The 14,661-nt window shown below is 45.1% G+C and overlaps 1 protein-coding gene across 4 annotated transcripts in view; it reads right to left on the reverse strand.

The window, feature by feature from the left end:
- The window catches only part of FHIP1B (FHF complex subunit HOOK interacting protein 1B), a 24,050-nt gene extending 11,446 nt beyond the window's left edge, over positions 1–12,604 (reverse strand). For 3 of the 4 annotated variants that reach the window (XM_006937043.4, XM_006937044.4, XM_019811943.2), the window contains exons 1-4: positions 1,641–1,969; positions 875–1,513; positions 348–506; positions 72–158 (exon numbers count right to left, since the gene is read on the reverse strand). In XM_006937043.4, the coding sequence (XP_006937105.1) occupies positions 72–158; positions 348–506; positions 875–1,513; positions 1,641–1,778 (1,023 nt within the window). In that variant the 5' untranslated portion in view covers positions 1,779–1,969. Of the gene's footprint in view, positions 1–71; positions 159–347; positions 507–874; positions 1,514–1,640; positions 1,970–12,457 lie in introns of those variants that run through there. The other variant, XM_006937042.4, reaches the window with a different exon arrangement.
- Between the last annotated feature and the right edge of the window lie 2,057 nt (positions 12,605–14,661).

The raw sequence follows: 14,661 nt of genomic DNA on the forward strand, positions 1-14,661 counted from the left end.
GCCCACTACTTCCCACATTGGTCCTGGCACTGGGGTCACCACCCCTCAGCCTTGCCACCCATAACTCTCACCTTATGCAGGGCAGGGCCCATGACAGGCACCAAGAACCCATTATGGATATAATCAACTAGCTGCTTCTGCACCAAAGGGTGAGCCACCTGTAGGGGTACAACAGAGAAGGAGGAAGAATGTGAGGTGGCCACTGTCTGGAAGGGAATAGAATGGTACAAGCAGGCACCCCACCCCCAAGATGGCAGAACATCAGAACTCCAGGGAATGTGCCCCCTTCCCACCCCATTTGCCCAGAATGACCAAGAACCAGTCCTCCTGGGAAGGTGCAATCCCACCTGAATGACTGCATTGCAGAATTCTAGGGAACTCATGAAGAGCGCAAGGGCTGGCACTCCCAGCCAATCCTCCCGTCGCAGGCAGTGCCAATCATCCCCTGGAACCTCAATCTTGCGGGGCAGTGAGGAGTACAGGGCACTCAGCCCTGTGGCCAGCACCTGGGGGCCATCCCCAAGGACAGGTTACCAAAAGCTCAGACAATACATAAAAGGGAACCAGGGGAGCTATTAACCCAGAGTTTTGATGGGACTAGGGGAAAGAACTATTCCTCAAGCAGATATTTAGTTATCCAATGTGCCAGGACATCACCTGGGAACACTGATCCATGAAGAGTCTTAGTATCTATGCTGTCCACCTAAGCCCATGTTTCATCCCCACCCCAACTCCAGGCACTGTTTTCAAACCCAGGGGGCTACCACCTAAAGGAAAAGTACCCAGTACATAGCCCCTCCACATCTTCTGGATAGCAAGGTGCTGTCTAGTGTCTATACACCATACCCTACCCCCCATCCCAGGAGGTGCTGACCGGGCAGAAGTAAGAGTGATCTGCAATGTAGCGGCCCACAGTGGGACTCCCGGCCGACAGAGCCATGAGCAGGAGTAGGGCATCACGGGCCTGCTGGCCCAGCGTGCCCTCCCGATGGACGAAGGGAACAAGGCGAGAAAAGAGGAGAAGGCGGGGGGCAGCTCCAGGCTCAGGAGGTGGCTGCAGGAAGAACTCGAGCAATGAAGGTTCCCGGGCCAGACACACACACAGCTGGCTGAGAAGTAGCACCAGGCCTTCATCCAGTGCTGGGCTACTGGGCACAGGACGGCCACAGGCATCCAGCAAGGTCAGCAGAGCCTCACGAACTGGACCATGTCGCAACAGTGGCTGGCGAGCTTCACTCACTAGCATCTCAAACAGCTTCAGTTGCTCAGCCCGCCGTTCCTCAACCCCATCCCCAAGCTCATCCCATTGAAGCTGCCAAACCAACACACGGGTTAGCAGGTCCTCACGCAAAGCGAACTCCAGCAAGGGCCCAGGGGTCGTGGGGGCTGAGGGGACCACACGATCTTCTACCAGCAGTGTCAACATCTGGTAAGTGTGGTTGCGTACAGCACTGAGATCATCTGCACCCCCAGGAGCTGCCCGAGGGCCTTGCCGCTCCAGGATTCGCACTACCTGGAGAAACAGAAGACAGAAGGAATCTAAGATGATATGATGACTAAATGGGATGGTGAGAGTGAACAGAAGGTTAGGAGAACTCAGGGAGCCAGTGGATTAGGCCATTTGGTATAGAATCTCCTACCTGGGACCAGTGATTCTTGAAGACCATGAGGCAGGTCTCAGGGTCAGCCATGACAGGGGCCTGCAGACTGGACCCCTGAGGTACACGGTGCCCAGGGCCCCGGGAGGCCAATCTGCTCAACCAGTTCATCCTCTCCATGAGGCAGGCTGGGCAGGGCCAGTAGCCAGAGGGCCACACTCTGAGAATTTGCCAGCTGGCAGCTTTCTCCACTTGTGTCTCTAGTCTGCTTCATCCGGTCTGCAGGAGCCAGTAGCTGGCCATGGATCCAGAAGATACACCAGGCTGGAATAGCGAGCCCAGAGGTCACGGCCCAGTCCAGACCTGCAAATCTAATTCAAAGACAGAGAGAAAGGAAGAAATCAACAGAGGAGTTTGCCTCTCTCCACTCCCCAACAGGAAGAACTCAGAGCCACCAATCCACTGAAAATTCCACGCACATATGCAAACACACAGTACCTTAAATATAACGTGTTTAAAACAAAACTCATTCCTACCACCAAACCTATCACTCCTCCAGCTTTCTCCATCTCAAGTACTGATACCAATATTCACCTACATGCTCAGGCCAAAAACTTGAACAACATCCTTATTTCTCCTTTTCCTTAATTCCAATGTCCAGTTTATCAGCAAACCCTATCACCTATACCCTCAAAGCATGTCTTACTATTGCAATAGCTTCCAATCTGGTGGTGTCCATGCTTCCAGTCTTGTTTCCCCCTCCCCTGACAGTCTATTCTACACAAAGTAACCAGAGTGATATTTTTAAAACCTAACTTATGTTACATCTCTCCTCTCTTGAATACCCTCCAATGACTTCCCATCACACTAGTAATAATCCAAATCCCTTACCGTGGCCTCTGGGTACTCTATGATCTAATCTGTATTAACTTCCTACCATCCTCCTCCTCACTCATACTTTACTCACGCAGGCCTTCTAGAATACTCTCTATTCTCTGGGCTTGGAGTGCTCTTCCCTGATCTTCACGTTGTTCACATCACTCCATTTTTTTCGAATGCTGTCTCCTCAGAGAGGCCTTACTTAATTCTATTTAAGTAGTACATCTTCCCACCTTCACTCTCTAGCTTCCTAATCTTCCTTCTTAGCAGTTTTCACTATCAAAAAATATTTACTCGCTTATTTATTTGTCTAGCTTCTCCACCAGAATGTAAGCTCACTGAAGGCAAGGTTTGTCTGTTTTGTTTACTATTGTATCCCCAGTACCTAGAGCAATACCTAGGGACTCAGTAAATATTTGCTCAATGTGTGGATGCTTAAGTGAATGAATGAATAAACAAACGAATGAATGAAGGAACAAGAAACCCAGTCTTGGGGTGCCTGGCTGGCTCAGTTGGTAGAGTATGCAACTCTTGGTCTCAGGATTGTGAGTTCAAGCCCCACATTGGGTATAGAGATTACTTAAAAATAAAATCAGGAAGGAAAGAAGGAAGGAAGGAAGGAAGGAAGGAAGGAAGGAAGGAAGGAAGGAAGGAAGGAAAGAAGGAACCCAATCTTGATCTGACTCCAGCCCTCCGAGACTACTGAGGAAGAAATATTTTTCTACCTATCACAGTCCCTCCCTAGAATCCCACCCAGTAGGAAATAACCCAAGAGACCCTTAACTAGCTGAACACTCTTAAGGGGGAGAAATCCAGAGCCAACCGAAAGAGTGGAACAATTTTCATTCCAGCGAAGAGCACAGGGACACATTCCCATATACACACAGATACCCCACTCCTGCCAGATATAGCCAACACTCACTCCTGGGGCCATGACATGACACCCTCACTAGGGAAAGGGAAAAAGTACCAAAATAGCTGTTGGCCTAGACCATGGCTCACAGTTCGTTCTCCATCACACCCCTCACCGCCTCAGCAGTATTATCTCTCACAAGTACAAAAACTTCAGAGGAAAGGCGTGGTTCAGTTGTCCTTCCTCTTTAAGCTCAACAAGGGCTGAAGGAACCCAGAGACCTGGCAATAGCCCCACACTCAGCCCTCGGGTTATGTTACCACCATCCCCTTCCACCCAGATACTCTCTCTTACAGTTACCACCAACTCACAACCAAAGGAAGGTAGCAACTATACTTAAGGAAGCCTTCTGTAAAATAGGAGACAGTTTTATAAAGGGCAGGGCCAGCCCTAAACAGCAGGCAGGGTTCACTCACTGTACATCCATACTGATATGTACTGAGCACTCTGCTAAATAATCAATGCAAATACAAAGACAGATAAAAACAGTTGGAGGGGAGCATAAACAATACCTCCAATGAATATTATAAACAGAGGTATTTACAAAAGTATCACAGGGATATGAAAGCAAGTAATTCTGCATGAAAGACTATAATGGGGATTCCAGAAAAGAGATGACTTCTGACTTAAATCTTTAACAACTGAAATACTGGCAACAAAGAGAGCAGAGGAAAAGACCTTCATACTAAAAACAGTATGTAGAGAGGTGCCTGGGTGGCTCAGTCAGTTAAGGGTCTGACTTCAGTTCAGGTCAAGATCTCACGGTTCGTGGGTTCAAGCCCCATGTCGGGCTCTGTGCTGACAGCTCAGAGCCTAGAGTCTGCTTCTGTATCTCCCTCTCTCTCTGCTCCTCTGCTGCTCTCACTCAGTCTCTCTCAAAAACAAGTAAGCAGTAATAAAATATTTTTTAATTAAAAAAAACCAGTATGCACAAAAATATGGCACTATGAAAGAACATGACAAATCTGAAAAACAGTTCCAACTTGGGGATGGCATAATCACAGACTACTTAGAGAAGAGAGAAACAATATGGAATTGAAGGGTAAATAAGGGTGAAGCTTATAATTAGCAGTGAATAGCAGGCTAACGAGTTTAGGTTTTATCTATTGACACCCCGGAAACAAAAAAGATTTTTTAGACAAGGAAATGACAAGATCAAATTTGCCTTTAAAAATATGTCAAATAGAAGTATAATAAGGTGAATGAGACAGGCAGAAGGCAGATGAAGTAAGAGCAGGATTAGAAAAGATAAATCTGATATTCACCTTTATCTTTGCATGTGCCATGTGATAATGAAATTATTTACACCTGTAATATCTCTGCCAATAATACCAAGCTCCTTCAAAAGGGACCATTATCATTCATTCTTTGCAATCACAGTGCCAACACAGTGCCTGGCATTCAAAAATACTTGTGGAACTGAACACTGAATTAAAACCAATTATAGCTAACATATATTGAGCACTTACTATGTGCCAGGCTTTTTTCTAAGTACTATATATAGTAGCTCATTTAAATCCCATAAAAACTCTAGATGTACTGGTATCTCCATTTTACACATAAGAAAATCAAAGCCTAGAAAGGTTAGATTTACTGTAAAGTTAGCCAGCTAGTAAGCAAGACTAGAATGCAAATGCAGATAATCTGCCTCCACATTTAACCTAGCCATGAAGTAGAAGCAACAAGACCTGACAAATGAATGGAGGAGAAGAGAAGACTCAGATATGAAGTCTAAGAGATTCAGTAAAAGATAATGCTTAACAGGCAAGGAACACATAACAAAGGGAGGAGTGTTTTAGAAAAAAGGATGAATACAGTTTTGGATATGTTAAGCTTTGAGACACCTATAGGATATCCACGATGTCCAGAAAGCAAACAGAAATATTATATGTGAGCTCAAGAGTGAAATCAAGAATAAGGATATACATCCAGAAGTCAACAACTAATTGGTGATAGATGAAGCTATAGAGAGGGATGGAATCATCCAAAGACATCAGCAGATCATGGGGCGCCTGAGTGGCGCAGTCGGTTAAACGTCCGACTTCAGTCAGGTCACGATCTCGCACTCCGTGAGTTCGAGCCCCGCGTCGGGCTCTGGGCTGATGGCTCAGAGCCTGGAGCCTGTTTCCGATTCTGTGTCTCCCTCTCTCTCTGCCCCTCCCCCGTTCATGCTCTGTCTCTCTCTGTCCCAAAAATAAATAAACGTTGAAAAAAAAAATAAAAAAAAATAATAAAAAAAAATTTAAAAAAAAAAAAAAAGACATCAGCAGATCCTGAAAGGAGCCAAGGGTAACATTCTGTGGAAAACCAGGAATTAGGAAAACAAAAGAGGTGTTTTTGAAGACTGTGAAGGTAGCCAGAAATGGAAGGAAAAATCCAAGAAATAATGATAATCTAAAAACCAAGGAAAGGAAGTTTCAAGAAACTAGAGATTGCCATAACATATAGTCTACAGACTAAGTAGAATGAAGATTGAAAACAGTCAGTTTTAGCAATCTAGTTTTAGATAAACTTAGGAAAGTAACTAGTTAAAGAATGACCAAGAGCCAAAGAAATGTAAAATGCAATTATCTGGAAAGTCAGTGACATAGAAGGATGCAAACAGAGCAACAGCTTAAAAAAACTAGGAGGGGCTGGAGGTGGGAAGCCAAGAAAAAGAGTTTTTATTGTTTGGTTTGGTTTGGTTTTATGGGGAGCCTCAAGGTTGTTTGTCAAGTGAGGAAAAGAAGTATGAAGAAAGTAACAGGTTGTGGATAAATACAATGGGGATAATAGAAAAATCAGGTATAGCACTAGTCTGAGAAAAAGATGTATACCATTTTCTCTGAGGAGGAAAATAGTAATAAAGGATGGGTGCCAGTTCAGGTAAATCTGAAATCTGAAAAAGGGAAGCTAATATCTACTACCACCCCACCACTCACCTAATCTTCTCTCACTCACTCACTCACTCACTCACCCAGGAGAGTTGGGGTGGGGAAGAAGAGAAAGGGGTGAGAAGGTGGTAGAGCCACAGAACAGATGCTCAGTCTTTCATACGTGGTTTCCTATAAACCATCAAACAGTCATACAGACTGGTAACTACCAGCAGCAGGGATGCACTGAAAAGGTACTTATCTGTCTGCCCAAGTACTGAAGATACCAAGTAAGCATGGGCTGGGGAAGGCAAAGCCAACAGTTGAGAATACTAATAAGAAATGTCCCCTTCTACTAGCTCTCTCACTATTATTAGCATTATGTCTTATTGGTTTCCTTAAACTCTGCCTATGCCCTCGTAAATATAATCCCTTTATCAAATTCTTCCCAAACCAAATGCGTTCAATCTGCCCCCCTGAAGACCTTGAATAACAGAAGAATATCTATTACTGCTTACAAAATGCTTTCTCAATCATAATCTCATCCGAGGACTGAAAACAAATAGAGGCCCTAACATCAAGTAAGAATAACACAAAGTAGTAGGTAAAGCAGGAGCTCTGGTGTTCCTCAAATAAAGGTTTGAATCCCAGTCCACCATTTTCCAGTTGTGTCACCTTAAAAAAAATCACCTCCCACATCAAAGCCTCAGTTTACATAAACTCCTGATGAAATAAGTGTTGGTACTGTTTTAAAAATTAAATAAGAGGGGCGCCTGGGTGGCTCAGTCGGTTGGGTGTCCGACTTCGGCTCAGGTCATGATCTCGCAGTCCGTGAGTTCGAGCCCCGCATCGGGCTCTGTGCTGACAACTCAGAGCCTGGAGCCTGTTTCAGATTCTGTGTCTCCCTCTCTCTCTGACCCTCCCCCATTCATGCTCTGTCTCTCTCTGTCTCAAAAATAAATAAACATTTAAAAAAAAATTTAAAAAAAAAATTAAATAAGATAACCTATGTAGCACACCAGGCATATAAAGCAGGTGCTCTGTAAATGGCATTTTCCTTTCCCCATTCCCTCTCCCGATCCTATCTGACCAAGATAACCTCACCTCTAAGAGGAGAGATCTAACCTGCTCTGACCTGTGCATCCCACCACCTCACACTCATACCCTGGTAAGCAAAAGATGAGCCAAGCATCCAGTGTCAGCAAAGTAAAGCTTGATCATGTCCAAAACTAAACTGTCTTTAGCTGCTAGGACTCATTTCCAAAGATTAACAACTAATTCCTACCTTGCAATATAACTGGGGTGCCCACTTCTGCTTTATTACTTGACCAACAAAGGGCACTGCTCACAAACTCAAGAGGGACTAGCCTCCAGGACCTTTCTTCATCCCTCCCGATCCCCAACTCTTCTCAAAGACTTCAAAAAGAAAAGCCATACTGAAATCAGTGTCTCAGAACCCAAAAGCTAACACTTAACCCGGGCCCCCTTCACAAACTGTAAAAATACAAAAGGAGACCATAGCTTGGTGTTCCTATCACCTACTTAAGACTCTCTCACTCCCAGCTAACTGTGCAAAGTTCAAAAGCGAGACAAAGAAAATGGAATCACCACTCTATTACTGTGCCGTTTCCTGCCACAGCAAAGTCTATAAAAAAGTATACCCCTCTTCCCAGATTTACCATCAGGCTCAGTCACAGGGGAAAAAGGGGAAGAAAGAGCTGATCTTTTAGACCCACAAATAGCCAAGTTCAGTCACTCATCTTAGGGCACAAAATAAAGCCTTACAGGTACATTCAGCAAGGGTGTCTACCAACCTCAGAATAGCAGGCACAGGTAGGAAGGAGGTGGCTCAGTTTTACTGAGGAACCTTTGCCCTGGGAGAGGCAAGAGAGGGAGGGAGCTGAGGACAGGAATACACCTGCAATACCTACAGCAGACAGGGAGAAATCAAAATGACCTCTCGAAAACAGGTCAGTAAAGTCCTGAGCTTTCTCTCCCTACAGTGGCTCTTCCCAGGCAAGATGACTGACTACTGACATTAGAGGCACGAATGAGCTATTACTGTAAATACTGAAAGTAGAAAGATCTGGTTAAAACCTCATAGGAATACAAAAGGAGGGGGGACCTCACAGGAGCCTAATCTAGAGCTCAGCTTACATATATCCTCCCTGCTTGTCCATCCTTCGGCCTCTATGCATAAGACAAATGGGCTATCAATGTGTGGTGCCAACTCACTCCCTCCCCTCTCCCCAATACCACCTCTGCTTCTTACAGGGAATCTCACCTGACTTACACAACAATGTGAACCTCAGTTATGGTGACCCTCCTTTATAACAGTAAATCCCTATGTCACACATGGTTCTCTCTCCACCCCTCTTAGGTGATGATGACAAAGAAGATGTCAAAAAGAGAAGAGACTGAACTAGATCCTAAGGAAAAAGGAAAGTTCACTGGGCAGAGAAGAAAAAGTGTCCCTAGTTAGAGAAAAAGCTATTACAAAGATCTCAAGACTTAAAAAAAGTAACATGTTAGGGAACTATGAAGACTTTATTCAAGCTGGAACACAAAGTAGAGAGTGGCAGGAGATGAGGCTGGAGAGGTGAGTTGAGGCCAAATGATGCCATATTAAGCAATTTGGATGTTGTCCTACAGAACACAAAGAGCCAAAAGTTTTTAAGCGAGGAGCTCTATGATTACATTTGTATTTTTAGAAAGATCATTCTAGGGAAAGACTAGAAAAGAGCAAGACTGAAGGCAGGAGACTGTTGGGGGGAGGGAGTGAGAATCCAGATCAGAGATGAGGAGGAAGTAAACTAAAGCTTTAACAGTGAAGATGTAGCCACAGAGATGAAGAGGAGATAATTTAAAAGGAAACATTAAGATTTTAGTGACTGACTAAATACAGGGCATAAAGGAGCAGAAAGAATGAAGATGACACTGAAGTCCTTGCCTAGACTGAGATACAGAATATGCTACAACAGCATGCTCTCAGAGCAAAGATAGTGAGTTCTGTTTTAGACATGTTAATTTTATGATACCTGTGGAGATATATGGTAGATCACTGAATATATATGATTGGAATACAGGGAGAGACACACTAGATAAAGAAGTAACCACCCCATCATGATATACTTTTGTATTTAACACTCTCTCTCTAAACTGAAATTGTCTTTTCATGTATCTACCTCTCTCAACCTGACTTAGAATTCCTTGAGACCACAGAGGACCATGTCTTCTCTATCTTGTTAACTCATAAATGTGAGCATCACAAGGACAGACTACATACTGAAAAAAGTATTTTCTGAATGAATAAAGGAATTAATACATGAATGAATGAATTTGTTCTTCCAGTATTTACTAGAGAGCCTGGCGAATAGCCGATGTGCAATAAATGATTACGTAAAGCACTCCAAACATGTTTCTATCTAGGTATCATCACCCTCATTTATGTTACATCTTCTCAGATTTACCACCTAGCTGTATATGTAAGTCAAAATCCATTATACTTACTACACTACTATTTCAACAGAGTTCAGTACAGCTTACCAAACTCAGTACTTTCCCTGGAACACCCAAGAATTTGTACAGTCCCCTAAGAACCTTCTGATGACATGACTTGTCCTGTCACCATCACAATGTGAACCAGGTATTATGTATACCTGTTCCCATGTCATTGCCACAATATTAAACAGAAGCCCCATCTCTCTGTCACCCTCAAAGTGTCTTTAATCTCTTTTGGAACCGCATTAATCACAAATGATAAAAAATGGTTTTGCCAATATAACGCCCTCATGTCATCACAACTTTTCCCATACTTAATGTGCCTTTTAGTCCACATCACCTTCACTCTGTTACAAACCTTCTTTCCCCAAGTCATTCTCAGGAGACCAAATTTTGGGTTCAGCCTTGCCACTGTATACTATGTGACCTCTGGTTTATGAATATGATTCCTCATCTATAACATAAGAATTCCAGCCCTTGCCTACTTCACAAAGTATGTAAACCCAGTGAAATGTGAAACTGAATGTATGTTGTTCAAATGTCAGAAGTTATATAGAATTACTGTATAAGCACATGTTCCTCAACATGATACAATAGCCACACCATCATCACTCTAAATTTCTGGATTTCAGGAACTAATAAAAATAATTTCTAAAAAATTTTACAAATAGGGTTGTTACTTTTTATTTTGGTAAATAAGACCATTTCTTGAAAACCCACTATCTACCATCACCATTATTTCATCAGTCAGAAAGCACTTTCACTAAAAGAATAGAATAATCTCAGAATAAACTTATCTTTATGAAAAACTCATGTTTCATATGTTATCTTTCTCTCCTTCCACCTTGGATGGATGAAAACTTTATCATGGACTGGCACTGTCCTTGGCCCAGAGTTTAGGAATCACTGCTCTAAACCCTGTTGTGGTACATATAAGTTCTACAGTGTTCTGCCCACCAGGGTAGGTGGTCAAGGGTTACACTAGCATAAAAATGTTTGGCCTCTGGAGAGAAGCAATGAAAACATACCATGGGTCAGAACAGTTGGTTCTGAGGCTGAGACTCTGGAACGGACTGGCCACTTGGGTTTGGGTTGCCCTTAATTCTCAAGAGAATTGTCCAGACAGGAAAGGCCTAAATCTCCCTGAGGTTGAGGATGGTATCTGGGCTCTGTGGCCAACTGTGACTACAGAGGAAAATGTAGTGGTAGGAAAGCAAACTGTCCATTAAAACTGAGTGCCAACTCAGTTTTCTAGAACTTTTAATGTTTGTTTGTTTTGTTTGTATGTATTTATTTATTTGAGAGAGAGAGAGAGAGAGAGAGAGAGAGAGAGAGAGAGAGAGAGAGACAGACTCCCAAGCAGGCTCCATGCTGTCAGCACAGAGCTCCCCACAGGGCTCAATTTCACAAACCATCAGACACGTGACTGAGTCGAAATCAAAGAGTTGGGCACCTAACCAACTAAGCCACCCAGGCACCCCTAGAACTTTAAAAATGTTCATGTACATGTGGTTGGCAGGGAGAAAGGGACCTGCAAGATACTAATAAAATGAACCCCCAAATGTGTCATGCACGGAGGAATGAGTTGCAAAGGGATAGGAGAAAACTTCTGAGTGTAGTAGAAATGTTCTGTATCTTGAAAGTGGTAATGGTTTCACAGATGTAAACATATGGTAAAACCCATGTACATTTTAAACATGAGCAGTTTACTGTATATCAATTTACCTCAATAAAGTAGGGGTTTTTTTTAACTCAACTGTAAGAAAGTGACTTAGAGCAAAGCCATTCTGCTTGAGAACCTAAACATAGTATTGTATGTAACAAACCATGTGACTTTCATAAAAGTAGAATTAGCAACTCAAAGTGGTTAGTCCAATTTAGATGACAACCGTCAGAGCACAGCTAAGCATAGGTGAGGAGCAGCAGTGGAGTAAGACCGCCCAGAGCAGGTGGAGAGAAAACAAACATGGGCGGTCATAGCCAAAAAACCTCCATGCGAGGAACCATCTTCAAGTTTGCAGTCCCAAAGAGGAACTTGAGAAACCGGCAGTTTCAGTGATTACTCTGGTTGAAAACTAAGCCTCAAAAATTATTTTCATTATCCTAGTTATTACTGCCCATGATGCCTTCAATTTTCTGTCCTCAAAAAGCCAAGTGCACAACACTTCCACCCAGGCTGTCCTACTCGGTCTGAAACTACTGCTCTCACTAGGCAGGACAGTCCATCGAAGAAGGACTTACTTACCTCACCCTTATCCAAGCCTCACAATCCTCATTCCTTCCCCCCATGCCCTACCCTCAACTCCCTCACCCATTCCCCAGCAGCCCGCATGCTCCGGCCTTTGCCCTTTACTCTCCCCTTCCCGCACAGGCCGTACCCTCTTACTCTGGTCCCAGCGTTGCCCTCACCTCTGCCCACAGGTGCCTCAGCCCCTCAGTAAACTGAGTTCACAAGTCCCTTTCCCTTCGTCTCTTGAAAAGCATCCCCAGCCCCTCTTACAACCCAGCTCCTCACTTGCCCACTCACCCTCAGGCTCTTCGTACCCTGCTCCCCTACCTTAGACACTCACACCCGGCCCCTCACCACATGCCAGCCCCTCACCCAGTGCCCTCACAACCGGTACAGTCACCAAATGCGGTGCCGTCATTCCACAGTCCCTTAGCCCTTCATGCGAATCTCCGGGCCCTGTGGCCCATACTTGCTGTTCACTCACAGAATCCCGACCCTGACCAGGCCCGAACGCCGCAGCCGTGCTAGGTGAGTTCAGGCCGCCGCCATCGCTCCTGAGGCGCACCAGCCGCGCCCCGCCCCGCGCCACACGCAACCCGCGCCCCCGCGCACCACACGTAACCGCCCAGCGACGCACCGCTGGGCAGTGGCGTGCCAGCTCATTGGCTGGACCCGGCCAGAGCCGGAGCGTCGAGGCTTGTTTCCTGGCAACGGCCGAGCGCAGGGGCGGGGTCGCCGACGGCGTTCCGAGAGAGGAGTACCACCTCTTCTCCAGGTCCCGCCCCTTGTGCTGTAAACCCCGCCCCTCTGAAGGACTCCAGCGTGTCATAGGAGAAGACTCCTGGGAAGGCGGAGGCCCACAGGGCGGGGGGCGGAGCCTGAGAAGGAAAGGTCGAACCAGAAGGGCAGAAGGCGGGACCTAAGGAGGGACGCAACTTTAAGAGGCAGGGAAAGGCCAAGGGGCAGGGTTTGGGAGAGAGCTGAGGCTGAGGGACTAACGTGAAGGAGCGGGGCCAATGGTCCAGGGTGGTGCTTAGGATGGAAGAGTGGGCTGGAGTGGGCGGGGCTAGCACGAAGGTGTAGGCCTGAGGGGAGGAGTCAGTAGGTGGGCAGGGCCTGTGGAAAAGCTGAGCCCAAGAGACAGCTGACTGCATTAAGACTATTACATTTTTTTAATGTTTATTTATTTTGAAAGAGGTAGAGAGCGCGTGAGAGGGAGGGGCAGAGAGAGAGAAAGAGAGAGAGAGAGAGAGAGAGAGAGAGAGAGAGAGAGAGAATCCCAAGCAGGCTCCGCGCCATCAGCGCAAAGCCCTGGGCTCCATCTCACCAACCGTGACATCATGACTTGAGCGGAAATCCAGAGCGGCGCTTAACTGACTGAGCCACCCAGGCGCCCTTGGCCTACTTCATTTTTGTTCCATCTGCACACATGGCTTGGACGACAGTACCGGGCTGGTGACCGCCCCCTCCCTAGCTTCCCCAGCACCTGATGCCCCGTGATCCCTTGGATACTGTCTTGTTCAGTTACTCAAGGAACACGGAATAAGCACCTCCATGCCAGATAGGATTCCAGATCAATTAGAATCCGTCTCTGCCCTGCAAGACTTCAGCCCTTTAGCCAGATAATTGCAATGTAGTGTAATAGTTGCCATCAAGGAGCAGCACTTAACATGATTTTATGTACAGAGGATGAAGGCAAAGAAGGGTGAAGGGGCTTAGGGGAGCCTTTGAGGAGTAAATGACGTCTGAGCAAAGAAACAAGCAAGAGCATGAGAAACTAAGAGAAATGAAAGCTTCAGATCAGGGCTATGGCTTAGATCAAAGTATTGCACCAATGTTAATTCCCTGGTTATATAATATGATAACAGGGGAACATGGGTGAGGAGTTTAGGGGAACTTTATTTTTTTTTTTTACCTTTTTTGCAACTTTCTGTAAGCCTGAAATTAGTTTAAAATATAAAGTAGTTAAAAAGAAAAAGAAATGGGGCACCTGGGTAGCTCAATCAGTTAAGCGTCTGACTTTGGCTCAGATCATGATCTCCCGGTTTGTGGGTTCCAGCCGCGCAACAGGCTCTGTGCTGACAGCTTGCTCAGAGCCTGAAGCCTGCTCGGGATTCTGTGTCTCCCCCTCTCTCTGCCCCTCCCATGCTCATGCTCTGTCTCTCTCTGTCGCTCAATAATAAATAAGGGTTAAAATTTTTTTTTAAAAGAAAAAGAAATGGCAGTTTCAGCCCAAAAGATCAGCCCATACCAATGCAGGAGGTGCTCTGGAAACTATAATGAGTACAGCATGTCTGGAGCCTAGGGAACATGCAGAGGAAACATTGTGAGATGAGGCTGAAGACATGGATAGAAGTCAGTTATTAGATTTTGAGGCCATGTTAAGGAGTTTAGATTTTATTGAATAATAGAGAACTATAAAAATTTTATACATGGTTAAACTGATCAGGATCAAACTGAAGTTGTAAAGTTACAGAGAAATGGACATGTGGACATTAGAAGGTAGGGCACCAGGGCTTGAGGACTGGATGAATATGAAAGGAAAACAGAAGGAATAAAAACTGATGCTTAGTTTATATAAGTTCATTCACGGGCAAAACTCAACTATGGTATTAGAAGTCAGGATAGTGATTACCCTTGGAAAAGCATTGCCTGAAAGGGGGAAGAGTAGGGTTCTTGTAGTGCTGG

This window comes from Felis catus, chromosome D1 (assembly GCF_018350175.1).
Source record: "Felis catus isolate Fca126 chromosome D1, F.catus_Fca126_mat1.0, whole genome shotgun sequence".
In the NCBI taxonomy this organism is placed as follows: domain Eukaryota; kingdom Metazoa; phylum Chordata; class Mammalia; order Carnivora; family Felidae; genus Felis; species Felis catus.